The following is a 26,550-nucleotide window of genomic DNA, read 5'->3' on the forward strand; positions in this document are numbered from 1 at the left end:
TTCAAGTTCAGCTTGGAACATTGGATGGGTGTATATATGCACACCATGAAATGCAAATGGCAAAAATGTAATGGAATGGAACAATGAAAATCTTCTTCCAATCTTGTGCATCAATAAAGTCTTCAAAGAACAAGCTTAACTCCTTCCAGGGAAGGAGTCATTCCTTCTTACTTTCAAATCAGGGTGTGATCAGGTAAGTAGGAATGGGCCATCTCAAAGGGAATGAGCAAGTATTTTTCCTTTTCAAAGTGAGATGTTGTAGAAACTAGAATTTTACTTTTATATTTTTTAATACAAGCGATAGTATTAAAAGGGGGAGGGGAATTGCATACACACACGAATTAGGTGCTATGAGGTTTGAACTTGAGAGCATTAATCTGCATGCCCAAATTCTTTTCATTGAGCTAGAGCCGGTTGCCAAGATTTGTTTTAGTCATAATATATATATATATTTTTTTCTTTTTTCTTTTTGCCAGAGAAAAAAGACAAACGAATGCAAACAAAAACGACGTCGTACTGTTAGTCTCTGCTCGTCCGTAAAAGTGAAATTTAAGCGAAGTTAACGTTTCATTTGACACGTCTAAGCAACAGTATAACGACCTTCTCCCTTCCCGCTCCTTTCTCGCCTCTCAAACTCAACTGAATCTCTCCCTCTCTCTCACTCTGAATCATTCTTTGATTTATCTTCTTCTCCGTTGAATTTGAAATCGAATAATCTTCGCTGTTGCTACCACGATGTCGTTTTCAGATTCTGATTCGTCTTCTCATGGAGGAGCCACAGAGTACAAAATTTTCCGTCAAGTCAGCCGTGACCGTAAGCTGTCTCTTGCACCAACATTTTGCATTTCACGTTTTTTTTTCCGTTTGGTTCCCGGGAAAATGTCTGAGCGGTGGTGCTCTGTTCAGCTAGAGTCATGAGTGCCAAGAAAATGTAAAATAAATGCCATTGAAGCTCTTGATTATGCTTCATTTTTGCACCTATTGCTTTCTAACAAAAACGCGTGAGAGGAATTGAAATCAAAATTTAACGATGATATTTTTTTTTCTTTGGAATTTGTGATAAATAAGAAATGTATGAATTGGGTTTGTAGGGTTATTGCACGAAATGCTTGGATCAACCAGAACAGAGAAGTCCAAATCTTGGAAGGTAAATTGTTCAATTCAGTGTTTTTATTTTATTTTTTAAAATTTTCTTTTAAAGCAGCTAATCTATTACTTTTTAAAATTTTATAGAATTTTGTATTAATTTAGTTATGTGAAACTTGAATTCTACCAAGGAATCAGTTTTAATTGATTCCCTAATACTGTGGTTGTTTTTAATCATACTTCATTGGTTTTGATTTTGATTTTGATTTTTTTTTTGCCCCCAGGTCCTCATCATGGATAAAATAACAGTGAAAGTCATGTCCCATTCATGTAAAATGGCAGATATCACAGACCAAGAAATTTCATGTAAGCATACCTTCCAATTTTCTTTGTTCATTTTTTCCAATTTTCAAGTTCAAGCAGCTTCTTTCCCCCTGGAAAGGAGAGATGAGAATTGATTACGACATTATAAAAGTCATTGTTTACATGTCTGCTAAGATATCTTTAGCTAAATATTCTACAATGTGTTCCTTATTGCTTTTTATTGTTAGTTGGAAATTACTAGGAGCTGATTCTCTTTTGTTGCAGTGGTGGAAGACCTTTTTCGAAGGAGAGAACCATTGCCGTCCATGGATGTTATTTATTTCATCCAGCCAACAAAAGAGAAGTACAGTATTTTTCAAACATAAAATCATTGATTCTTTCCTGATAATTACTTATCGTTCCACATGAAACTATGGAGTACTGTTTATCTGTTATACTAAATTTCTCATCTCCTATATATATATATACTTGCATATGTGAGGCACATGAAATCTCAGCATCAGATTCAGTTATGGTGATGTCCTTGCGGTCATGCAAAGGCTTGAGAATATGTTGACAATATACACCCCACAAATGGGCATGTCAAGCCTTGCAGCATATATGAAATATCTTAGGCCTCTCCACTCATTGAAAACTGGTTTTGGGTAGGGTGCTCTAATTCTAATAGCTTATTGATAAAATTTAGCATGCCAATCACATTTCTAACTAAAATGATAGACCAATTAGTTTCTTTAATCAGCTTTAGAACATTCTTTTCTTGGTTGAGCTACTTTCAAAGGAAACAGAAGAGGTTACAGAAGCTTCAGGCTAGAAGGATATTTGTAAAAACTAGCCAGGGAACCGATGTCTTCTACCTTATTTTGTGAATATAAAGAAACTAATTGGTATTTGGTTTCTATTTTGACATGCACCTGAACTTCTACATTCCATTTTCCTTGTTCCTACTCTCTCTCTCTCTCTCTCTCTCTCTCTCTCTCTCTCTCTCTAAATAACTTTCCATTTCTTTAGCCTTGCTTGTTCAGAAGTATTCAATTACAATTTCATTTTCGTCTGGACTATTTGTAACCCTATCTTTTGCTAGCATGCAGTATTGTCATGTTCTTATCTGACATGTCTGGAAGGGAGCCTCTGTACAGGAAGTATGAGAAGGATTTTTGTTTTTTTCTTTCTTTCTGAATTTCAGAATTTATCACTTACAAGTTCAAACAGCATTGTGCTGATTGTGGTTTTTTTGCCTGTTTCAATTTCATGGTTTCAGAGCATTTGTATTTTTCAGTTCACCTATCCCAAAGGAACTTGTAAATCACATAAAGAGTGATACAAGTGTTCTACCCCGCATAGGTGCATTGAGAGAGGTCAACATTTCCTCTTGTTATTGCTCAGTACTTCTAATGGTTCTTTTTACTTTTTAATTCAATTTTTTTTTTTGATCTTATATTTCATTGGCATATGCAGATGAATTTGGAATACTTTCCTGCGGATAGTCAGGTATTGTAGTAATCTCTGGTTTATCATTTTTTATACATGATCCATCTTTGGTCTCTTTAGTTTCGGTTCCCATCTTCCAAGCACCATCATTTTGAAAAGCTTTACTTTTTATATATGACACTTATTATTTACTATTCCATTTCTTTCTGATGGTACTATTTATGGAATGACTTCCTATTCTTTTCAGTTCCCCTAGTTGCAGTACAAAAAGTTCACTTTAGTTAGTGTGCATTGGCTTAACTGTCCACACTTTTTGCATCAAACTAGTTAAACTATTTATACTCAATCTGTAGAGTAGAGATAATGAACTCAAGTGAAAGTTTTCTTAAAATTTCATGACATTGTTATAGAATACTTGAGACTGCAAAAGTGCATGGGGTGAAATGGATTCTGCTTCTCTGTGACAAGTTGGGGTGTTAAACAGTCTGGCCACATTCAAATGTTGATCCACCGTTTTTGTGTAAATTAGCCTCAGAACTGAGCATAATATTGTTTATATGGGCACAAAGTCAAAACCCGTGTATTTCATGTTTCTTTTCCTGTTGGGCCATTCTGAGTCGTGCCTCTCTTTTTTAATCTTAAATAAAATGTTAGAAAAGGAATCTGTAGGTTCTACTTCACAAGAAAATCAGGACTATCTTTGCTATTGAGCACCTCTGATCTGACCATACTGATATTTGAGCTATTTTCGAAAGCATGTAAGGGGGTGCTTTCTTCACTGAGATCACTTTATTGCAGGCTTTTAGCACTGATCAAGAAAGGGCAATGGAGGAGCTCTTTGGTAATTTTGGGAATGCTCGCAGATTCGATGCTTGCTTGAACATAATGGCAACTCGAATTGCCACGGTTTTTGCTTCTTTAAAGGTATCATTTCTTGTATTTACAATGTTGTTTTGTATGATATGTATCTTACACTCTACCTAAATATTATAATTACTGCTAATGGCATATTTGCTACATGATTAATTTTTTTTAAGATCGTAGAAACAAAGACATAGCCTTTTTATTTTTGGAAACAATAAGTTTTCTGGGAATAAAATGGGTGTTTACTACCTTTGTGTTTGGTACAAATGTCTAAACAAGTTTGGACTATCTCAGGAGCTGCCATTTGTACGGTACCGCTCTGCCAAGGCACTGGATGAATCTACAGAAGCAACACCTAGTGATTTAGTTGCTACAAAGCTTGCCGCTACTGTTTGGGATATAATTTCAAAATATAAATCTTCTATTCCCAACTTTCCACAGAAAGAAACATGTGATCTGCTCATATTGGATAGATCTGTTGATCTGGTTATTATTCCTTGTCCTGTGCCGACTTCTTTTTCTTCTTTCTTTTGTTCTTTCTGTATGCTGTTATATTTTTATTTGTTGAATGTGTTGGACTTGCATGAATAGATTGCTCCTGTCATACATGAATGGACATATGATGCTATGTGTCACGATTTACTGAATATGGACGGGAACAAATATATGCATGAGGTATGTCTTCGTGTTCCTTTTAAGACCTTTTGTTTTTGTTTAAATATTCATTTTGTATATTATATATATAGGGATGACGTATATTGTATATTAGGTTCCTAGCAAAACTGGTGGTGATCCTGAGAAAAAGGAGGTTCTTTTGGAAGACAATGATCCAGTATGGCTTGAGCTTCGCCATACACACATAGCAGATGTATATTTCATGATTTCAAACATTTTCATTTAAATGAATATATTATAAATGTGAATACTATAGTCCACTAACTGAAATATCAGGCTAGTGAACGATTGCACGACAAGTTTACCAACTTTGCATCAAAGAACAAGGCTGCACAGCTCCAACAGAGTGCAAGGTTGGTGTTAGTGTCTAGAAGGCACTCTTTAGAAATTGTTTTCCATTTGATGTAGAGAGGTTTTATCTTATTGGTCCTGTCTATTCTTTTGATCAAAAAATTGTTTTACATTACACGAATGCATAGAAAATGGACATCTTAGTAGTTATGAAAATGTAGTCTCAGAAGCATGTCCAGACCACTAACTCATCTTTTTTGTTTAAAATAAACACATGTCAATGCTGCATGAAGATAGGCTTTGCATCATGGGTGCTGAAGCTTATTCTTCAGATTGTGTAGACTAGGATGAGTGTTCTTCGATCTTATCATTCTTGAGAGAACTGTAATATAGGAGAATCAATCATAGACTTCAATTGATGTATCTCATGTAACCTGATGGTAATATACATATTTTAAAAGATCGACTTTCGGGTATAAGGATATATGGGATATTCAGTATCAAAATCTTTTGTTTAATATACACATGCAGCTTCATTTTATGGCTCTAAAGTTTGGATTCATTAGAAGTGTGTATAGATCTTGAATTATTGTTATCATACACTACTTATATAGAAGATTGACTTTATGCAGAGAGGGCAATGAATTATCTACACGCGACTTGCAGAAGATGGTTCAAGCTTTGCCACAATACACTGAACAAGTTGAAAAGATTTCTCTTCACGTTGAGGTTTGCTCTGATCATTTTCAGGCATAGGTGCAATATATAGCATTTACTTTTAAGAGAGTCGTAAAGCATTTAACCTGTTTACGATGTTAAATAAGGTGGCTTTATTTCTCTTTGCATGTTTTGAGGAACACAAGTCACTGAGAAGTATTTATTTAAGTAAATGAATTAAAAAACCAGCAAGGACTATGTTAAACTTTTTACATTGTAATTTCTTTGTTGGACGTTTGAAGCACAGTAAATCGGGTCTGTTTTGCACTTTTTTTTATTTTTCATAACTAAAATAAGAGGGGAGAAACAAGAGAGGAGTGACATGAAACATGTGAGGAATAGATGAGGGAAGCTGATAGAATGGAAATCAAGCATTAAAAACCATTTGAGTTATTCCTTGTTCAAAGGCAGCCGAAGGTTTGAGGATGGGGAGGGTTAGAAATGGCTTTTAGAATGCGGAGAGTTAGAGTCAAACTCTGACACTGAGGTTAAACACTCTTACCACGTGAACTTTCTCACAAATTGTTTTTTGTTTATGCTCTTAAAATTCTTATATTCATTTTCCTTCCTCTCTCTCCCTCATCTCTCTTTCACTTTCTCTTCTCTTTCTCTTCCTCTCTTCCTCTCTTCCTCTAATTTTTCTTTAAATAAAGAATGGGGATCAAAAGAGCTATTAAGTATTTGGTTCTTTCTTTAAGAATGTATCCTCTAGAACGCTTATTTTGTTGCCTGCATTAGCAAGAGTCCAAGTAGAAATGAATAAAGTGATCATTTTAAGGGTGTGATAGGGATTAGAAGGATTGGTGGTTAAAATTGGTTTTAGTGGCTTTATACTTGCATACTGATTGTTTTGCTTGATTATTTGAGTCAGATTGCAGGGAAAATTAACAAAATTATTAAGGAAACAGGACTTCGAGGCCTTGGGCAACTAGAGCAGGATCTTGTCTTTGGAGATGCAGGAGCCAAGGATGTCATCAATTATCTGAGGACCAGTCAGGTGATGTACAGAGGACATTAGTCCACTTCTTCTAAGTACTTGTGGATACTTGATATATTTTTAATGGAAGACTGTTCAATTTATGCAGGATACAACTCCTGAAAATAAGTTGCGTTTGTTAATGATTTATGCCTCTGTATATCCTGAGAAGTTTGAGGGAGACAAAGCTACTAAGCTAATGCAGGTAGCTGTGCCAATTCGTGATTTTTTTCTGAGACAATTACTATATTAGTACAATTTGTTCTTTTCTTTTCAAAGTAAATTCCAGGCCGTCAACTCATTTAGCTTCACACCTAAGTAAAATAGCTGTATAGTTTTTAATTTTGGTTTTGGTTATATTTATAATCATTGATATGCTGATACATTTCATGTATACTGTATCAAGTATATATGGTTATTTATGTTAACTTATAGCTGACAAAAAATGTTGCGTTAATTGCTTTCTGTTTATTTACTTAGTTGGCAAAATTATCAAGCGAGGACATGAAGGTTGTGAATAACATGAGGTTGCTAGGGGGTTCATCAGAGTCCAAAAAGACATCTAGCAGCTTCTCGCTGAAGTTCAATGCTGCAAAGGTAAGCACATCTAGTTGTGGAGATGCTTATTCGAGATTAGTGTAGTGGAGTTTTGTTTCAGAAAATAAGCACCTGACAGAGTAAGGCCTCAGTTTAAATATTCTTGTTTAAAATCAGACAAAGCAAGCAGCAAGAAAGGATCGCGTTGGTGAGGAGGAAACATGGCAACTATCTCGGTTCTATCCCATAATAGAGGTACGTAAGCTTGAACATAATGGACTCCACAGGTTACAACATCTTAACATTTTTCAGTTGATCATTTTAATGGGAATTAGCAACCCCACACTGCACTCTCTTTCCTTTCCTGACAGATGGGGGGAAAAAGAGAGATTGGTCTTGATGATTGTATATTATAGTATATGGACAAACATACTTTGAAGGAAATAGATGGTAAAGTTGTATGGTCAAATGGACAAGTTTGAAGCTGAACTAATTTAGAAAGCTCATTAAGATAGCACGATACATAATTAACTGACCAGCATCTGATTACCTGTTTTTTTTCAGGAGCTCATCGAAAATCTTAATAAAGGTGAATTACCGAAAAACGAGTATTCATGTATTAATGAACCCATTCCAGCTCCCCAAGGGGGTAGCCTGAGAGGCAGCCGCTGTTCATCAGCACAGACAAGCCAATCTACCACTGCTCCTCATTCAATGAGATCAAGGCGAACTGCAAATTGGGGACGGGCTCGGCATTCTGATGACGGATATTCTAGGTAGCCTCACAGTGCCTAATCTAGTCAGAGTTAACATGCTCATTCCCTAATTGAATGTGCATACAAGGGCAGCTGTTGAATTTAATCTTCTGAGATTATTCTAATCCATATGGTCATATCTCATGTCCTTGCAATACTTTTTGTAATATGTCTAAAACAGGATACACTATCTGGTTCTAATGTTTGGTTGTTGATAACACTTGAAAGATTCTTTATGGTTTTTGGAAGATGTGAATATGGCAACTTTGAACTGCCATAAGTCTTGGATATCAACTAATTATTGCTCTTCTGCTACCTTTGTAGTGACTCGGCTTTGAGAGGTGCATCTACTGATTTCAAGAAGATGGGGCAACGAATTTTTGTATTTATGATTGGCGGGGCAACTCGATCTGAGGTAGAATTTGTGAGGAACCTTTTTTCTTGGTTTCTTGATCTGCACTTTAGTGCTTTTAGATCTTCCTCTCATGGTTTTTATCTTGATGCTGTCATCAGCTACGAGTTTGCCACAAGCTGACGACGAAATTGAGAAGGGAAGTAATCCTGGGCACTACTAGTATCATTGAATCCCCACAGTATATTACGGTATATATGCACATAGTATTCATCATTTCATTTCATTTCAATCTGAGTTGAATTGTTTATGTAGTTGCTCATGATTATTCTTGACGTTCCAGAAACTGAAGCTGCTGTCAGAAAAAGAACTAGCATTAGATGGCCTTAAAATCTAAAACAGTGCCAGTGAATAGCCAAAATGTATCTTTGCTCTTTGAAATCAGGTTGGCTACTCTTGAGCATAAAAATTAGTAGTTTTATGTTGGTTGAGTTGAGAATTGAGATTGAGGAGAACAATATGACAATGCTGGTTTTGTTTTCTACAGATTCATCACCCGTCGAAGGATGGTTGTGTACCAGTTCATCACAAGGACCAGTTTTCGTGCATATATACTTTCTTCTATTCAATATGTTCATATCAGAAGAAGGCGTGGTGGCTTCCAAATGTTAAGGGGGCCATTAGGATGCTGCAGCATTGTAATATTGAATCAGCGCAATGTGTTAAATATATATAAGATTTTGAAGGATTTCATTCTGTTCTGGATCTTGTCTACACCTGATTGAAACGTTGGGTGTTTCAGCATTGTGATATCTCAATTATTATTTTTTTCATACTGAGTTTTTGTAATGAATTTCTCTAGAGGTGGGTTTTTGTTTCAGGGTACCATAGGATCCAATGCAAATTTAAGTCTTGAAAGAACAAACATGGTACCATAATTAGCTGTATTCGACCCACCTTAAAAGTCAATGGACTTAACATGAGCTTATAAGTAGTTGGGTTATTATGTGGCTGGCTTCCTTTTTCTTGTTTGTGTTTATGTAATATTGTGGGATTTTAAGGTATTTGGGTGGCTCTGTGTGTTTTGCATTTTTTTCGTTTTGTGCCCCTTGGTTGTGGCAGCTCATCCCCTCAACTTGTCCCGGTGATGTCGTCTCAGGCGTTGGTGGCTGGTGCTCAACTGAGTTTTGTTAGGGTTCATTTGCTATCTTGGCCTTGGTTTGGGCTTTTGAGAGCTTGTTGTTGCTTTGTTGCTGAACTCAGATGGTTGGGTCTCACTTTTATGTTGTATTGTTGCAGGGATGCTATAATGAGGAGTTTAAAGTGAGGAGACTATTTTGAAGAGGTCAGTCTCACCATCAACAAATGTAAAGAGAAATAGTAAATTTAGGTTTTAGCCATAAAAAAATTTCACTTTTGGAAAAAGCCAAAGTTTTTTAAAAAAGACATAAAAACCTCTCAACTTTAAAATCAAAGACATGCAAATGTAAAGAATTACTTAAGAAATCCAAAAATAAATAAGGACAATTTTGTCCATTTTGACTTCTTTTACAAAATTTCTCTCTCCTTTGGGTTTTTCCAAAGTCTCCTTGATTCATGGGACTTAAATATTTTAAATGTTTTGATGGTGGGATCGGACTCCTCAAACAGTCTCCTCACTTTAAACTCCTCATTGTAACCTCTCTTGTATTGTTGTGCACTTTTGTGGGTTTCTAATGAACTTCCAACTAAAAAAGTAGTTGGGTTATTCCTCAATTTGCCAATTGCTTTTGGGGTAACAACTTCCTTCATACACTACTTATGATTATTAATAATTAGTTTAATTTTAAATTTTAAATTATTGAACATGATTGATGGGGATATGGAGCTCGAGGTGGAAAACCAAAAATATGTGTTATAATAGACGTCTATAAAAGGAAACAATGGGAGAAATGAAGTCACAACTCATAAAAAAAAATAAAAACCTAGCTCTCAATTTTCTTTCGTCCCATTTCTCTTGATATAAAAGCTTTTTTAAATTAAAAACCTATTTTATCTTTCTTTAATGTGAAATAAATTTTTTTCTATTTTTTTCTTTTAATTTTACTTTTGGTTTTTATTTTAGCTTTTGTATTTGTAGATATAGATACATTTGAGAGTAAGGCTTCATTTCGTCCCTTTTAGTATGTGTATCTTTTATGTTTATTAATGAAATTCACTCGTATCGTTGAGTTTATTATATAAGTTTTGCCCGGTCGGCTTTCAAATCCTGGAACCGCCACTAAGAATAACGTTGTAAAATTTAAAATTAAACTAATTATAGTTAATGAATCTTAAATTATATTTAACAAAAAGAGAGAAGGAAAAGGAAGAAAAAAGAAAGGGAGAGCAGAGAGAGAGGAGAGAAGATAGAAGAAAAAGAAAAAAGAGGAGAGATGAGAGAAGGAGAAGAAAGAAAAGAAAAAAAAAGGGAGAGAAGAGAGAAGGAGAAGAATGAAAAAAGAGAGAGAGAGGATAGAAGGAAAATAATTATAAAACAAAGAGAGGAGTGTAGGTAATATTTTTTTAACAAAAATTTGGGCTGGGCTCATTTTTATTTTTATAATAATCACAAATGCGGAAGAAGTCACTCATTTTGTCTATTATTGTAAAATGCGGCTATATAATCAAATGATTGTTATTTATCCAGAAAATATATATCTAGATATTTTGTAACGAATGTAATATAATCTGTTTTTTTAAAAAAAATTTGCCAAATAATACAATCTAGTATTTCAATTGTTATTTTTTTGCCAAATAGTACTTCAATTGTTTGATTTTAGATATTGGAGTAAATTACACACGCGAGATAAGTTAAGGTTCATTCATTGGTCTAATTTTAAATTTTAAAATTTGCAATTTTATTGTTATTCTCATTTCTATTTTTAATAATCACAAATTTGGAGTACTTTGAAAAAGTACATGTCATGTGAATAACATGCGGAAAAAGTCACTCATAATGCCCATTATATTTACTGTGAAATGCAGCTATATAATCAAATCCTTATTATATATATATATATATTATCGAATGTAATATGCTCTTGGGGTTTCAATTTGTTTGATTTGAGATATTGGAGTAAATTAAATACTGGGGAACAAATTGAGCAGATGGTGGGCAACTCAAGGGTCGCCCCTTCAGCAAATTAGGACCTCAAAGTTTATTTTCATTGACAGGGACGGCGGACCTATTAAGGCTCACAATAGTACTTATACTTTCATAACATAACCCTAAGGTTTATGTGATCCATTGGTGGCTATAAATACAAATATATGAAACCTTGATTTTAGCCTACTAATATAGAAGGCATTGTCGTAAGGAGTCCATAACAATTTTCGGTTTATTTTTCTCATACTTGTGTAATTTTTTATAATTGTTGTAAAATTTAGGGTTTATGGTTTAGGGTTTAAAGTTTAGAGTGTCAGAATAGCCTCTGTAGGCACTGCATCTTGCCCCTCTGGTGAGGTTGGGTGGTGCACTCAACCTATTCGATGAATTGCCTCAACCAAAACCAAGGCTTGTTGTGCTGCTCACAGTGGCGGATCCACTTAAGAGCAAGTATAGGCTATTGAAGAGAGATGGAAGGAGAGAGAGCAATGGAGGCCCTGAAATTAGGTCTGAAGTGATGTAAATAAGAGGAATGGGAAAGAAGGCACGGGTTAAAGACCCTTTGAACTTCCAACTTATCATCAAATAAATAATAAATTAAAGCTTTGAAATTGGGTTTTCCAAAAAGGCATCTATTGAAAATGAATGCATGGTTCTTTCAAAAACCCTTCGAACTTCCAACTTACTATTAAATAAATAATAAATGAAATTACTCCCGTTATATTTTTATGATGAAATAAACTCCCTTTTTTTCTTCAAACGATAGGAAAGATGAAATAAACTCCCTTAATCAAAGTTTTTTTTTTCACTTTAGATTATATAGTTTAAAAAAAATAAAATAGATTACATAGTTTTTTTTTTTTCAAATTTGATTACATAGTTAACCTGCAATACATATGTTTCTGCCATTGGTTGTGGGATTTTACCATTGAAACATTAATTTAGTCCATTGAGCTTCTAAACTCTTTAGTCATCCTAGCCAAAATTGCACCTGTGTGAAAAAGTTTATGGGTCCGCCAGTGGGAAGGGACCTAGAATTTCAAAATGGAGGTGAGTTAAATTTACTTTACTTACAAACCTGCTAAAATGATAGAAAACTCGTTGATACGATTAGATTTCATTTACGAGTGGATTTCATTTATAACAAAAAAATACACAGAGGGACATAATAAGCCTAACCCCTCAAAATGCATATAGCACATGTACATAGAAACTAGTAAGAAAAAAAGTCAAGAAATAAACATACAATTCAAATATAAATAGAACTTATATAAGTTGCAACTTTCTTAGTCTTCACAAGTTAAAATAACTAATTATTGATTCATTATCTATATTATGAACAAATTCTATTTGATACAAGCAAGAACACCAAAATTAATTGCAAATCAAGCTAAAGGATGGTATGCGGTGAATAGCAAGGGTTGGCTAAGCTAAAGGATGGTCTAATGCGTAAGAGACAATGATTTGGGGAGCAAGTTAATGAAATTTTATTTAGGTAGGATAGGGGTGTGTGGGGCTTGCTTGGGTGGTCTGGGGTATTAATTTGAGCTATAAAATATCTAGGTTTGCATGTCCATAGAATCGTGCTTGTCCATGGCTGATATATGGTCGTTTGACCCCATTGACCCGCTTCACTCCGCCATTGCATCTTATAAGTTAGGTAGACAACTAAAGCACTAACAAGGCTCCAATTTGGAAGAAACATTTTGCTCGAGAATTATCTGCAAATGTTTTGCTAAACAACTCTTTATTGTTTGTTTATAATCAAAGTAATTTGGGAAGTTTTGTAATGCATTTGAATTTCAATATAATCCATTAGAGTGTATATAACACCTGCCCATCATACTTTATTTTCCTAGGATTTTCTGTATTATAAGTGCATTGATGACAAATATAGTGTAGTAATAAAAACTTTAAAAAGGAAAGTAGTTTGGTGGTAGATAGAAAAATGATTAAATTAAGTATGCGAAATTTAGGGATAATAGTCTAAATCATATATCCCTATTTAAAAACCCTTTTATTCGTTAAAATAGAACCTGCTTTTTTTTTTTTTTTTTCCATCCGAAGAAAAAGAAAAACCCTTTTCTTTTTTTTGAAATCTATCTATTAATTTGCAAAACCCACTGTGTCTCTCTCTCTCTCTGTACGAAGCTTGGAGCATCTCATCTGTATCAAGCTATCTACACCTCCTCCCATTTTTCCATTTCTCCAAACGCATTCTGATCATCGTCACCGTATCCAAACCCTCACGCGCCAATCTTCTTCGGTTACCAATGGATCCGGTTCTTCTGATTGCGGTTCTCTCAATTCTGATCGGCGCTGTCATCGCTCTAGCCTTTTTTGGTAACTACTTCCGGAAACGGAGCTCCGAAATTCAGTCCATCTCCCAACCGGAGCTCCAATCGGACCCCAAAAAGCAGCCCTCCAAGCCTCACCAGACCAAGAAGTCTCATGCCAAACCTCACTCTCATACCTCTGACAAGGTAACGCCGAATCGCTTTTCACGTGTCTTTAAATTCTGTGTTTGGATGCCGAGAAATCGAGAGAAAATTTATGATTTTCCGTTTTATTGAGTTGCATGTTACTCAGCGTTCTCGCCCTTATTACAGCAACACTATGGAACACTAATTTGCTGTTTTTGGTAAAAATGAGTTTGCTTTGCTTTAGGATCGAGTGACGTGAATTTGATTTTTAATATTGATCTGTTGGATCATGAAATACAGGATCAAAATAAGAAACATCATCCGTTGGACGTGAATACTTTGAAAGGTCATGGAGATGCAGTCACTGGCCTTTGTTTCTCGTCGGACGGGCGGAGTTTGGCAACAGGTAATGCGATCAAATTTCACTTTTTTTCAAGCTTGATGCATCCCATATGCTGTCCTTTTAGAGGATCAATAGGACGTTTTCTAGTATTAGACTGAGATGCAGACCTCAATATTAGAAACATGTTACTGTTTTTGGATGATCTAGAATCGTGTATTCTTACTTGTTTGTGTCTTTGTGTACGCGAGTGCTTTGCGAAAAGTTTGTGTTGAATATAGTTGGCATGAATTCACCAAGTAATAAAATAGTTGTGAATCGTGATAAAAAAATAATAATAATTCAAACCGTAGCAAGCTACTCAGTTCATGGATCCTTTTCCTGCTTGAGAAGTCAATCAGTTTGCAACAACATATGTGTTATATACTTGCATACTGTGGTGGATGGCTTTGATTGTGATTTGTGCTTATATCTCAATTACTTACAATTTCCTACTCTTACAAACAGCTTGTGCGGATGGAGTGCTCAGGGTATTCAAGTTGGATGATGCTTCGAGTAAAAGTTTCAAGTACGAATTTCAATTACCCTTTGTACATTACCACTTACCAGATAACACTGCAATGTTAGTTATGCTCATTAGTTCCGTTGCTTTTCATTTATCAAATTCTGCAACATTTTCAACAGGTTTCTGAGAATTAATTTGCCTGTTGGAGGTCATCCTGTTGCAGTTTCATTTTCTGATGATGGATTATCTTTAGTAGCGGCTTCTCAAAGTCTTTCCGGTTCTTCTTTGTACATGTATGGGGTGGAAAAACCCAAACCTTCTGAGGAAGTAAAGCAGCAGCCCAAGCTTCCCCTGCCTGAAATCAAGTGGGAAAATCACAAAGTTCACGAGAAATTAGGTATTCTCACCTTATCTGGGACCACCGCAAGTTATGGGAGTGCTGATGGGAGTACAATTGTTGCTTCATGCTCAGAAGGTATCTTCTTTTTTCTTACCCTGCAATAGAAATTGCACACATGCTTTTATTCAACATGTTCCTCACTTTATGTTACTTAATGACACTTAAATAATTGTCTATTGAAAGGATAATGATTCGAGTTTCCTTGACTGATTTAATTAATGGTTTTTGAAATCTTGTGATGCTAGAAAGTGGTTGCTCAGAAATTTGGTTCCTAGCCTTTAAAGAGTTGAATAAGGTGTACCATTAAATCCAATAAGATCGGTCAGGTTTCAGGTTTAAAAAAAAAATAAATTTGAACTCCACAAACTGAACCCAAAGTGAATGCTTTTAAAAATTTCAAGTTATGCTTCAAAATGTTTTTCCTATTCCTTTACCATACACTCCCCTACTCTGAATCAGTGCCTTAACCTTAAACTCTCTAAACCTACTTTACTCTTTTCATTTTTACTATCTATGGCACCTTCTCCTGCCTCTCAAGTCACAACCTCACCTTCTCTCCTCCTTTGGCCTTTCCCTCACAATTTCCACCCTTCAGCTGCTTCCTACCTTTCTTGCAGTTTCCCCTCTCTCAATTCTCAACCACTCTCAGCATCATTGTTACAATGCCATTGTCTGGCTCTTACTTCTCTGTCTCAGCATTTCTCATTCCCTCAACTCACCGATCTATCTTTAGTTCTCTCTGTCTCTGGCTGTCATACATGTAGACTGAAATAACCTTTATGGTTACAGTTGTAGCAAGGAATCAGTGGTACCCCTTTCCTTTTTCATTTCAATGAGTATGCAGCTATGCTTAACCAGGTTGGCCCTCTTCGTCTTAATAGTTTCAAGAGGTCCCATCTACGTGTATGTATGTTCGTACCTCAATTACTTAAATGAGGATATTTCTTTGAGGATTATATCACCAATAAATGCAATGCATTATCTTTCAATGTTCCAGCCAGATTGTCATCTCAATCTTCATACTGTTTTTTTTTTTGGCCCGATATCCCATGCCCCATCCAAGATTCATACTAGAATTTCACATTGCCCATGGACCATCAAGATTATGATCTCAATATGAATACTGGATATTTCTGCACAGTTGCCCTTGATAGAATGTCCATTCCTTGTGGTTCTTATATTTTGTTACCTTTAGGAACTGACATCATACTTTGGCATGGGAAAACCGGCAAGATTTTGGGGCATGTTGACACAAATCAGTTGAAAAACACCATGGCTGCTTTATCACCAAATGGGCGTTTCCTTGCTGCAGCAGCTTTTACTGCAGACGTGAAGGTAATTATCTATAATTTTTCTATTAATTGAGTCAAAGTCCACCAGAAATATGGGGTATGTAAACAAAGTTCCAAAATGTTAGAAGTTCTGTACCTGTGTCTGCATCAGTAACTTTCTGGATACCGTAATCAACTTCGCTGTTACTTGGCATGTTAGAGCTATAAGGTGCTTTATGGTATACAATTAAATTAGGCTTGTTAACATCTCAAATTTTCTTGGCAGGTGTGGGAGATTGTATATTCAAAGGATGGTTCAGTCAAGGAGGTCTCAAAAGCTATGCAACTTAAAGGGCATAAGGTTTCTTATATGTTTTATGTACAATGCAATTACATAATCTGATTTAATGCATGTATTCACAAAACCTCTCTGTTGACTCCATTATATTTTTTAAACTAATCGAGATCAAGTTAAATGTTTAGCATTTACCGGAAGAAAAAAAGGTTAAATGTTTAGTATGCGTTGTTGTCCCATTTCTTCAGTGAACTATATTTTTCGATGTTTTGTCTGTTTTTAAACATGCAAAATCTTTTTCTAGTTTTATTTTCTTCAGAAGATAATATATTCACTCCGAATGTAGCTTCCCACAGTCCTTGCACTCACATATAAGGAGTGCATAAAGCTACTTTTGGAGTGCAAATAACAATTTCTTAACTTTTTTAATAATCAGTATATTTGAATTCTTTGAGCTGTACAACTTCTGATTCTCTTTTTTATCAGCAATTCTTTGACTGATGCTTGATTGTATGTGCTATATCTTAATGTCATCTGGTTGTTTTTCAGAGTGCAGTAACTTGGTTATGCTTTACTCCTAACTCAGAACAAATTATCACAGCATCCAAAGATGGTTCAATAAGAATCTGGAATATCAATGGTATGTATAACTTAGTAAGATTATGCTCTGCATATTTGCTTCTTTGTCATGTATAACAGCTCATTGCAAAAACAGCCTCCTCCCTCCATATACCCATGTAATCTTAGTCTGACACATGGAGTATATATCAACTGCCTTATCAACACAGTAATACAGAAAGACATAGTAATTCAACTGAATAAAAATAAAAATTGAGTCGTGTTTTGCACCAGTTTCTTGTTGCCATATATGCTCAAATTTAAAGAACACACTTCCATTAATTATGTTACTTAATATGGTCGGTCTTGCAGTTGAGTTATATAATATTATGGAATTTTTTTTTTCTTCGGCTAATTTGGAGCAATGGTCCCTGAATTGGTTCTATACTAAATGTAACTATTCATCTGCATGGCACTTACAAAAATTGCTTAGATTTATGGGTGTGGGTTTGTTTCTGATAGATTGAGTTGGTATTTTTAATTTGCCATACTAACCTTCTTGTTGTCTGTTCTCTCAAAGTTCGATATCATATGGATGAGGATCCGAAAACTCTGAAGGTGTTTCCAATTCCACTTGATTTGGGTGGTGCAACTGTGCAGTATGATCGTCTTAGTTTATCTCCTGATGGAAAAATATTGGCAGCAACTCATGGTACAACAATACAGTGGCTATGTGTTGAAACTGGAAAGCTTTTGGACACTGCTGACAAAGCCCATGAAGGTATGCTTGAGTGTTGAGTTTTTTTATTCTTTATCTTTATCATTTCCATGTACCTTCGTGGTTCTCTAATACCATATTAGCTAATTTATAATTAACACTTAGCTTCTATATTTTGACACCCAATCTATTATGGTTCCTATGGCCTAGTAATGGTTCCTTAGCTTCTATAATATAACTGCTATTCAGACTGTCGTGGAGCTTTGGATTGTTATCGCAAAGATAGTTTCATTGTGAATCTTCTTTAATCTTTCTTTTTCATGCAGGTGACATCACATGCATTGCATGGGCACCCAAGACGATTCCAATGGGTAAAACACTTCTCTTAAATGTTTTAAGTTGTCTTCTAAGTAGGTTTTATACATCTTTATCACTCCACTGTTGACAAGTTTGGCACAATGAAAGACAATTTTGCGAAGGGAATTTATTTTGTTAAATGTGTAAATATATGCCACCCAGCTTGTACAGTCCAATTTTTGACCAAAAACTTGGACAGTCGAATTAATAGTGTGACATCGAGGATAAGATTGTTGATTCATTGGAACTTGGAGAGATTAAATAATCAAGACTATCCAATTAAATACAATCTGGCTGGAATTATTTATTTTCATTGTTGCTTCGAAGATAATAACATTGTGTTGTCCTCTCTATAGGTGATGAGAAAGTATTGGTTTTGGCCACATCAAGTATCGATAAGAAGGTAAAACTGTGGGCTGCTCCATCTCTCCCTGCACCATAAAGGAATTTTGTAGGTGCGTAACGAGCTCATGCGAGGCATGTAGGAGCTCTTGATCTGACCTGGTTGGCAACGGCACGAGAAATGTTTTGTAAGTTCTAGGCCCTAGGTTAAGTAGTTCTAACAACTTCATGAAAGCCTCTTCTCGTGGCAGTTGAAAGGTAGATCGTTGAACTTGTTAGAGCATTCATACCGAGAAGAAGAAAAAAAGAAAAAGAAAAGCGTTGTTTCACGGTATACTTGGATTTCAGAGATTTTGGTGATGATAAATTAATGTTGCACAAGGAACTGGACCAATTGATTGGTTTGAGTTTTCCCTTTCATGTACAGAAAGTGCCTTTTCACCGAAAGTTCTAATTTCTTTTTAGCTTTTACCCCCTTCCCTGTAAACTTTGGAAAATCAATTCACGTCAAGCTATTTGAAATATAGATGCTTTATTGATATGAAATAGGTTACATCTCCGCTGTTGTAGCTTATAATATGTAAAAGTTTCATGACATAATACCACCAACATTTCTTTTGCAAACAGAATTACAAAACATCGTCACTTTGATGCAGAAGGGTCTTAGAGACTTTTCACCTTCTCAAGGACTTGTTTGTGAGATCGATATCCCTGAAGATTTACAGAATTGTTGCATTAGTGCTACACAATTTTAACTGTTTCATTTTCAAGTCAAACAAAATAAGATAATAGTCAAAGCTAAACATGAAAGAAAGAAATCATCTTTAACCTTGTTGGTTCCATAAATGTAATCGCAATAAGTGAAAATCGATGCAAAGTTGCTTTTACTCTGCTCCCCAACAAAGTGATGGTAGTCATGGTACTCTGCACCACCATAAAATGGGATGTATTTTGTTGGAGTCCAAGGTAACAAGTACCTATATCGTATACATACGTACGTTATTTATTGTTGATAAGGAAAAAATCGAATTGTTCGGTATTTTGTCATACTGCATTAGGATCTAATAACATGCCCTATTAAATTTCAGGTGCGAAGATAACTGCTCTATTCAGTAGCATAAATAAAAAAAAGGTTAGCTTACTTACCCGCTATGAGTCTCAATGGCCTCCAATTGCCGCAAAATGAACCACAACCAGTACGTGACAATATGCCCCGGAACCAATACTGGGGCGAGAAATGATGGAAGGCCCAGAATCAAAATCTCGGCCCAATGGGCATATGGTGCTGCAAGCCCAATTGGAGCAGTGTATTCGTGGTGGACCCGATGGATCTTTTTGTAGGCCCATTTTGCATGGAGCATCCGGTGGACCCAATAATGTGAAAAATCCTCTATAATAAAATACACCACCATTTGCCAAAATACTTCCGACAAGAATGGTAATGGCAGACTCGTCCGAATCCCTATCCACTGCAACAACATTCAATTCAACAAAATAGAGGTGGCATGGCCAGCCATTATGGTCTGATCAAAGGATCATGTCATCTGGTCATGGTAGATGAAGAAGTGGAAAGATATAGATATATATATATATATATATATATATATAATATATCAATTGTATTTACTAATCCAAACCGTCTATTTTGTAGATACACATTTAAAGATCATCTCTACAAAAATTACTTGAATCCGATATCATTTGACCATTCAATTGAATTATTGAAATTTTAGAGTGTTCATTGATTTTGTATGACACAATTGGATGTCAAACGGTTTCCGATTTGTCTAATTTTTGTAAGGATGATCTATGAATGAAGACCTAAAAATAAATGGTTTTGATCATTGGAAAAAAGTAGGTCCCTCAAATAAAATTATTTGAGGATCCTCAATAGAAGATATATATATATATATATATATATATATATATTTGTTTAGAGGAAATTTTGTTTAAATAATAAATTTTCTTTAGAGGTAACATTAGATTTCAAAATGTCGAAATAAAAATTGATGAACTAAGCCAGCAATTGCTTGGAACAAAATTCATTTAACAAATAAAAACCAACTTTGTGAGTATGAAAAAAAAAATCCATAACCCAATTTTCCCATTTCATTTTTTGTTTTGCTTCATCTTTTTTGGAGTTTTAAGCTTAAAGCTGCTATAAGTAAATACCTGGATGGTGGGGTATGAAATGACTTGCAGAGGACCAACGACAAGAACAAAGGTGCGCATGACATGTTTATAGCACTTGAACATGTTAGAGAAACAGTCGTCAACTTTCGGTTGAATCTTGAACTTGTCCATGTTCTTGAACCAGCCAAGCCCTATGAACACGAACGGAAGAGGAGCTAAGGTGTAGAACAACATCACGAAGAGAATGTTATGGCAATGGAGGATGAAATCAGGTTTCTGAGCTGAGTATTGAAACCATAGCTTCTCTGCAACACTTAGAGCTCTGCCAAGGGCTTCCTCTGCTTCTTCAAGGCTCTGATAAGGCAGCATTTTTTTTTTTTTTTGGTTTACTTAACTTGTGTTCAACATATGAAGGATTTTATATAAAAGATAAATGGAAATCCCAAGCTATAAAAACAGTATTTGACCAAAAATAATTAGGCATTGAATGCGAAATCCAGGCAGAAGTAGAAGTGCTTCGATTTCTATCTATTGTGTTATCTTTTTAGCTAATCGAGGTGACATCTATATGTCACATCTATGAGGTCTACTTATACTAGAGAGGTGATATATAAAATGAGTTGAGATGATACGAAAAATCGATAGTGGTAGTTCCATATTGTTGTGTTTGAGTAATACTATTTTGTATTAGTATCGTGTTTACTAGTAAACCCTAATGTAATCGGTGTATAACTCAATACTTAACATTTCGTCTATTTTTTAATTCGTGTTTTGTTCTAGTGGCTTACGTATCTCCTAAACTTCAACTCAAAATAGAAGATGTTATGGCTAAATCAAAATCAATTAATACTCATGTACCACACACAATTAAAATATACTCAAGATGAATGCTAACTGTACCTTCCTCTTTCACCTTCTCTTGTACAATGTGATTTATGAACCATTCATTTTCTAGGTCACGCTTTAAAGGTTATAGGTGTAAATTTTTTTAACAAATTGGAAATGATTTAGTCATCTAATTGTTATAAAATAGATAGCAGAATGCAATATTTCGATTAAATACTAAAATTATGATAATGTTAATCAAATGAAAATTTGTTTAGTTTATAAGAATGATTCTTGGATAATGATCTAAAAATGAGTTATTTCGATTACCGAACCACGTTATGGATGAGGAGAAGAAGGTGAAGAAAATGAGGTTGCTAGCATATTATCCCTCAATCTAGAAACCCCAACAAAACAAAATCAACCGTTGTGTAATTTTTGCAGCCCACCACCATCAACTCATGTAGAAGTTATTGTGGTGGTATGTTAGTGACACTTTTATATTCAATGAAAAGATTAGTGTGGCTTGTTCAAGCTTTAAAAGTTGGTGTTAGGTTAGGCATAGTTTGGTACGATTTTTACTTCAATTGCAGGTCGACCATGCCTCCACCACAGGGACCACACCACATCCCCCTCCTCCAAGGGGATGTTCTTGTCTCAAGACTGCACCCAAGACGATTCCAATGGGTAAAACACTTCTCTTAAATGTTTTAAGTTGTCTTCTAAGTAGGTTTTATACGTCTTTACCAGTCCACTGTTGACGAGTTTGGCACAATGAAAGATTGTTGATTCGTTGGAACTTGGAGAGATTAAATAATCAAGGCTATCCAATTAAATACAATCTCTGGCTGGAATGATTTATTTTCATTGTTGCTTCTCGAAGATAATAACAATGTGTTGTGATGAGAAAGTATTGGTTTTGGCCACATCAAGTATCGATAAGAAGGTAAGAACTGTGGGCTGCTCCATCTCTCCCTGCACCATAAAGGAATTTTGTAGGCGCGTAAGAAGCTCATGCGAGGCACGAAGGAGCTGATCTGACCTGGTTGCCAACGTGCACAAGAAATGTTTCTTAAGTTCTAGGCCCTAGGTTAAGTAGTTCTAACAACTTCATGAAAGCTTCTTCTCGTGGCAGTTGAAAGGTAGATCGTTGAACTTGTTAGAGCATTCATACTGAGAAGAAAAAAAAAAAAAGGAAAAAGAAAAGTGTTGTTTCACTGGTACACTTGGATTTCAGAGATTTTGGTGATGATAAATTAATGTTGCACAAGGAAACTGGACCAATTGATTGGTTTGAGTTTTCCTTTTCATGTACAGGAAGTGCTTTTACACCGAAAGTTCTAATTTCATTTTAGCTTTTTTTCCCTTCCCTGTAAACTTTGGAAAATCAATTCTCATCAGGCTATTTGAAATATATATATATATATATATATATATATATATATAGAGAGAGAGAGAGAGAGAGAGAGAGAGAGAGAGAAAGAGATGCTTTATTGATATAAAATATAGGTTACATCTCCACTGTTGTAGCTTATAATATGTAAAAAGTTTCATGGCAAAATACCACCAACATTTATTTTACAAACAGAATTACAATCACTTTGATGCAGAAGGGTCTTAGAGACTTTTTGCCTTCTCAAGGACTTGTTTGTGAGATCGATATCCCTGAAGATTTACACAATTGTTGCGTTAGTGCTACACAATTTTAACTGTTTTATTTTCAAATTAAACAAAATTAGATGAGAGTAAAAGCTAAACATGAAAGAAAGAAATCATCTTTAACCTTATTGGTTCCATAGATGTAATCACAATAAGTGAAAATCGATGCAAAGTTGCTTTTACTATGCTCCCCAACAAAGTGGTGGTAGTCGTGGAACTCTGCACCACCATAAAATGGGATGTATTTTGTTGGTGTCCAAGGCAACAAGTACCTGTACCGTATACATGCGTACGTTAATATATATCCATGTACATTGATTCGAATTATTGTTCGGTTTTCGGTATACTGCATTAGGATCTAATAACATGCCCTATTGAGCATAGAGATTTAGGTGTGAAAATAACTGCTCAGGCCACTAGTATAAATGAAAGAGTAAATTTAGGTTTTATCAACAACTGAAAAACTTTCATTTTTGGAAAAAGCCAAAACTTTTCCATAAAAAGACAGAAAAACCCTTAACTTTCAAACCAAAGACATGCAAATGTAAAGGATTCCTTAGAAATCCAAAAATAAATAAGGCATTTTTGTCCATTTTATTCTTTTCACAATATTTCTCTCTCCTTTGGCTTTTTCCAAAATATCCCAAAAGGAAAAAAAGGTTAGCTTGCTTACCCGCTATGAGTCTCAATGGACTCCAATTCCCGCAAAATGAACCACAACCAGAACGTGACAACATGCCCCGGAACCAATGCTGGGCCGAGAAATGATGGAATGCCCAGAATCAAAGTCTCAGCCCAATGGGAATACGGTGCTGCAAGCCCAATTGGAGCAGTGTATTCGTGGTGGACCCGATGGATCTTTTTGTAGGCCCAATTTGTATGGAGCATCCGGTGGATCCAATAATTTGAAAAATCCTCTATAATAAAATACACCAGTATTTGCCAAAATACTTCCGACAAGGATGGTAATGGCAAACTCGTCCGAATCCCTATCCACTGCAACAACATTCAATTCAACAAAATAGTGGTGGCATGGCCAGCCATTATGGTCTGATCAAAGGATCATGTCATCTGGTCATGGTAGAGGAAGAAGAGAAATATATATATATATATATATAAATTATTTTTTTAATAATAAAATATCCTTAGTGGCAAGCAATTGTTTGGATATGAATAGTGGCTTTAAGTCTTTAAAGCATTTAACAAATAAAAACCAACTTTGGTAAGAAATTATTTCTTCAAATATGGTGGCTTCAAGCCTTCCTTGCCTAAATTTAAGAATTAATTTCTTCGAGCAAGGTGGCTTAAGCCTTTAACAATAAATAAAAAATAAATAAAATAAAAAACCACAACCCAACCCAAACTTTGTGAGGGCTTGTAGCTCCAATATTAGCAACTATCTCCTCCTTTTGCTTTAGTTTCCTTTGTAAAAAGAAAAAAATTAAAAATTAAAAATCAGACCAACAAAAAAACAAGGAAGAAGAAGCAATCAGACCAATACACCTCGTAGAAAGTGAAAACAATAATTTGGTGTTTTCAGTTTTTGTACATGAGTTTGAATTTGTTTTCAGAAAATGAATTCTAATGAAAATGAAAACGACATACTGAACGTGTTTCTGGTAGAAAATAAAAACGGGGTCTTGAAAACGTTACCAAACAGCCCCTTAATTCTCTTTGTAAAAATGACTTTTAAATGTGAAATGAAACAAAATTCCATAACCCAACTTTCCCATTTCCTTTTTTTTTTCTTCATCTTTTTTGGAGTTTTAAGCTTAAAGCTGCTATAAGTAAATACCTTGATGGTGGGGTATGAAATGACTTGCATTGGACCAACGACAAGAACAAAGGTGCGCATGACATGTTTATAGCACTTGAACATGTCAGAGAAACAGTCGTTAACTTTCGGTTGAATCTTGAACTTGTCCATGTTCTTGAAACAGCCAAGCCCTATGAACACGAACGGCAGAGGAGCTAAGGTGTAGAACAACATCGCGAAGAGAATATTATGGCAGTGGAGGATGAAATCAGGTTTCTGAGCTGAGTATTGAAACCATAGCTTCTCTGCAACACTTAGAGCTCTGCCAAGGGCTTCCTCTGCTTCTTCAAGGCTCTGATAAGGCAGCATTTTTTTTTTTTTTTGGTTTACTTAACTTGTGTTCAATATGTGAAGGATTTTATATAGAAGATAAAAGGAAATCCCAAGCTATAAAAACAGTATTTGACCAAAAATAATTAGGCATTGAATGCGAAACAATGCCAAATTCGGAAAGAAGTAGAAGTGCTTTTATTTCTATTTATTGCGTTGTCTTTTTAGCTAATCGAGGTGGGATCTATATCTCACATCTACGGGGTCTACTTATACTAGAGAGGTGATATATAAGATGCGTTGAGATGATACAAATAATCGATAGTGGCAGTTCCATATTGTCATGTTTGGGTAATACTGTTTTGTATTAGTATCGTGTTTACTAGTTAACCCTAATTTAATTGGTGTATAACTCAATACTTAACATTTCATCTATTTTTTAATTCGTGTTTTGTTCTAGTGGCACAAGTATCTCCTAAACTTCAACTCAAAATAGAAGATGTTATGGCTAAATCAAAATCTATTAATACTCTTGCACCACACACAATTAAAATATACTCAAGATGAATGCTAACTGTACCTTCCTCTTTCACCTTCTCTTGTACAATGTGGTTTATGAACCATTCATTTTCTAGGTCACGCTCTAAAGGTTATAGGTGTAAAAAAATTGGAAATGATTTAGTCATCTAATTGTTATTAAATAGATAGATGAATGCAATATTTTGATTAAATACTAAAATTACGACAATGTTAATCAAATGAAAATTTGTTTAGTTTATAAGAATGATTTTTGCATAATAATATGAAAATGAGTTATTTCAATTTCCGAACCACGTTATGGATGAGGAGAAGAAGGTGAAGAAAATGAGGTTGCTAGCATATATCCCTCAATTTAGAAACCCCAACAAAACAAAATCAACCGTATGTGTAACTTTTGCAGCCCACCACTAGGGGTGGGCATCTCATCCGAATTATCTGTGTATCGATGGTTTGGTTTGGTTTGGTTAAATAATTATTTTTTAATTTTAATTATTCCGGTCCGATCCGTAGCGAAATGTTTGGTTTGGTTAACGGAAACAAAATTCTTAACTCGACGGAAACCCGTACCGATCCGATATTTATACTTATTTAATTATTTAAATACAAAACAAGAAACCAAAAGTAAATACAATCATCATTTTGTATCACTCATTTATCTCTACTGCATTACTTCTTTCTCACCATTGTATCACTACTTTATCACCATTTTATCACTGCTTATCACCACTGTATCACTTCTTTATCACCATTGTATCACTTATCGGGGTACTATAGCACTTTTTGATCAAAAGGAATTTATGAACTTCCTATGTTTTCCAGTTTCGATCTTTGTCCCGTTTTTTACCTATAACTTTCCAACTGTTAATCCAAATTTTATGTTCTTTATATGGTTGGGTTCAGCATGAAAAACTAAAGAACCCTACGTGGAACAAATGTCAAAATCATTTACATAAATGTAGAGAATTC

General features: G+C 35.0%; 4 protein-coding genes across 5 annotated transcripts; 2 read left to right on the forward strand and 2 right to left on the reverse strand.

Moving 5' to 3' along the window:
- Nucleotides 1-86: 86 nt before the first annotated feature.
- Nucleotides 87-8,838, forward strand: LOC103331780 (protein transport Sec1a). Of its 2 annotated transcripts, none has more exons than XM_089052916.1 (22): nt 87-193; nt 1,092-1,147; nt 1,371-1,452; nt 1,675-1,753; nt 2,499-2,549; nt 2,669-2,765; nt 2,866-2,898; nt 3,637-3,762; nt 3,997-4,188; nt 4,294-4,377; nt 4,472-4,570; nt 4,654-4,730; nt 5,301-5,397; nt 6,257-6,382; nt 6,471-6,566; nt 6,842-6,958; nt 7,076-7,153; nt 7,463-7,674; nt 7,978-8,068; nt 8,167-8,256; nt 8,349-8,450; nt 8,553-8,838. In XM_089052916.1, exons 2-21 carry the CDS (start codon nt 1,106-1,108, stop codon nt 8,400-8,402), a joined length of 1,923 nt encoding a protein of 640 aa, XP_088909042.1. In that variant the 5' UTR covers nt 87-193; nt 1,092-1,105; the 3' UTR covers nt 8,403-8,450; nt 8,553-8,838. The 2 variants fall into 2 exon arrangements, with proteins under 2 accessions (XP_088909042.1, XP_088909041.1); XM_089052915.1 differs by lacking the exon at nt 87-193 and adding an exon at nt 592-814.
- A 4,389-nt stretch (nt 8,839-13,227) lies between these two features.
- Nucleotides 13,228-18,887, forward strand: LOC103331779 (Transducin/WD40 repeat-like superfamily protein). The gene is made up of 10 exons (XM_008234432.3): nt 13,228-13,615; nt 13,856-13,961; nt 14,403-14,463; nt 14,580-14,875; nt 15,996-16,135; nt 16,358-16,432; nt 16,916-17,006; nt 17,505-17,705; nt 17,969-18,013; nt 18,356-18,887. Exons 1-10 carry the CDS (start codon nt 13,406-13,408, stop codon nt 18,439-18,441), a joined length of 1,311 nt encoding a protein of 436 aa, XP_008232654.1. The 5' UTR covers nt 13,228-13,405; the 3' UTR covers nt 18,442-18,887.
- Nucleotides 18,855-20,911, reverse strand: LOC148917241 (methylsterol monooxygenase 1-1-like). The gene is made up of 4 exons (XM_089052492.1): nt 20,514-20,911; nt 19,488-19,810; nt 19,171-19,318; nt 18,855-19,052 (listed from the first exon to the last, which is right to left on the reverse strand). Exons 1-4 carry the CDS (start codon nt 20,841-20,843, stop codon nt 19,005-19,007), a joined length of 849 nt encoding a protein of 282 aa, XP_088908618.1. The 5' UTR covers nt 20,844-20,911; the 3' UTR covers nt 18,855-19,004.
- A 1,858-nt stretch (nt 20,912-22,769) lies between these two features.
- Nucleotides 22,770-25,116, reverse strand: LOC103331830 (methylsterol monooxygenase 1-1-like). The gene is made up of 4 exons (XM_008234496.2): nt 24,754-25,116; nt 23,632-23,954; nt 23,083-23,230; nt 22,770-22,964 (listed from the first exon to the last, which is right to left on the reverse strand). The coding sequence occupies exons 1-4, from the start codon at nt 25,081-25,083 to the stop codon at nt 22,917-22,919; spliced, it is 849 nt and encodes a 282-aa protein (XP_008232718.2). The 5' UTR covers nt 25,084-25,116; the 3' UTR covers nt 22,770-22,916.
- Nucleotides 25,117-26,550: the final 1,434 nt, after the last annotated feature.

The sequence above is a fragment of the Prunus mume genome, linkage group LG5 (genome assembly GCF_029339155.1).
Source record: "Prunus mume cultivar Tortuosa linkage group LG5, ASM2933915v1, whole genome shotgun sequence".
Taxonomy (NCBI): domain Eukaryota; kingdom Viridiplantae; phylum Streptophyta; class Magnoliopsida; order Rosales; family Rosaceae; genus Prunus; species Prunus mume.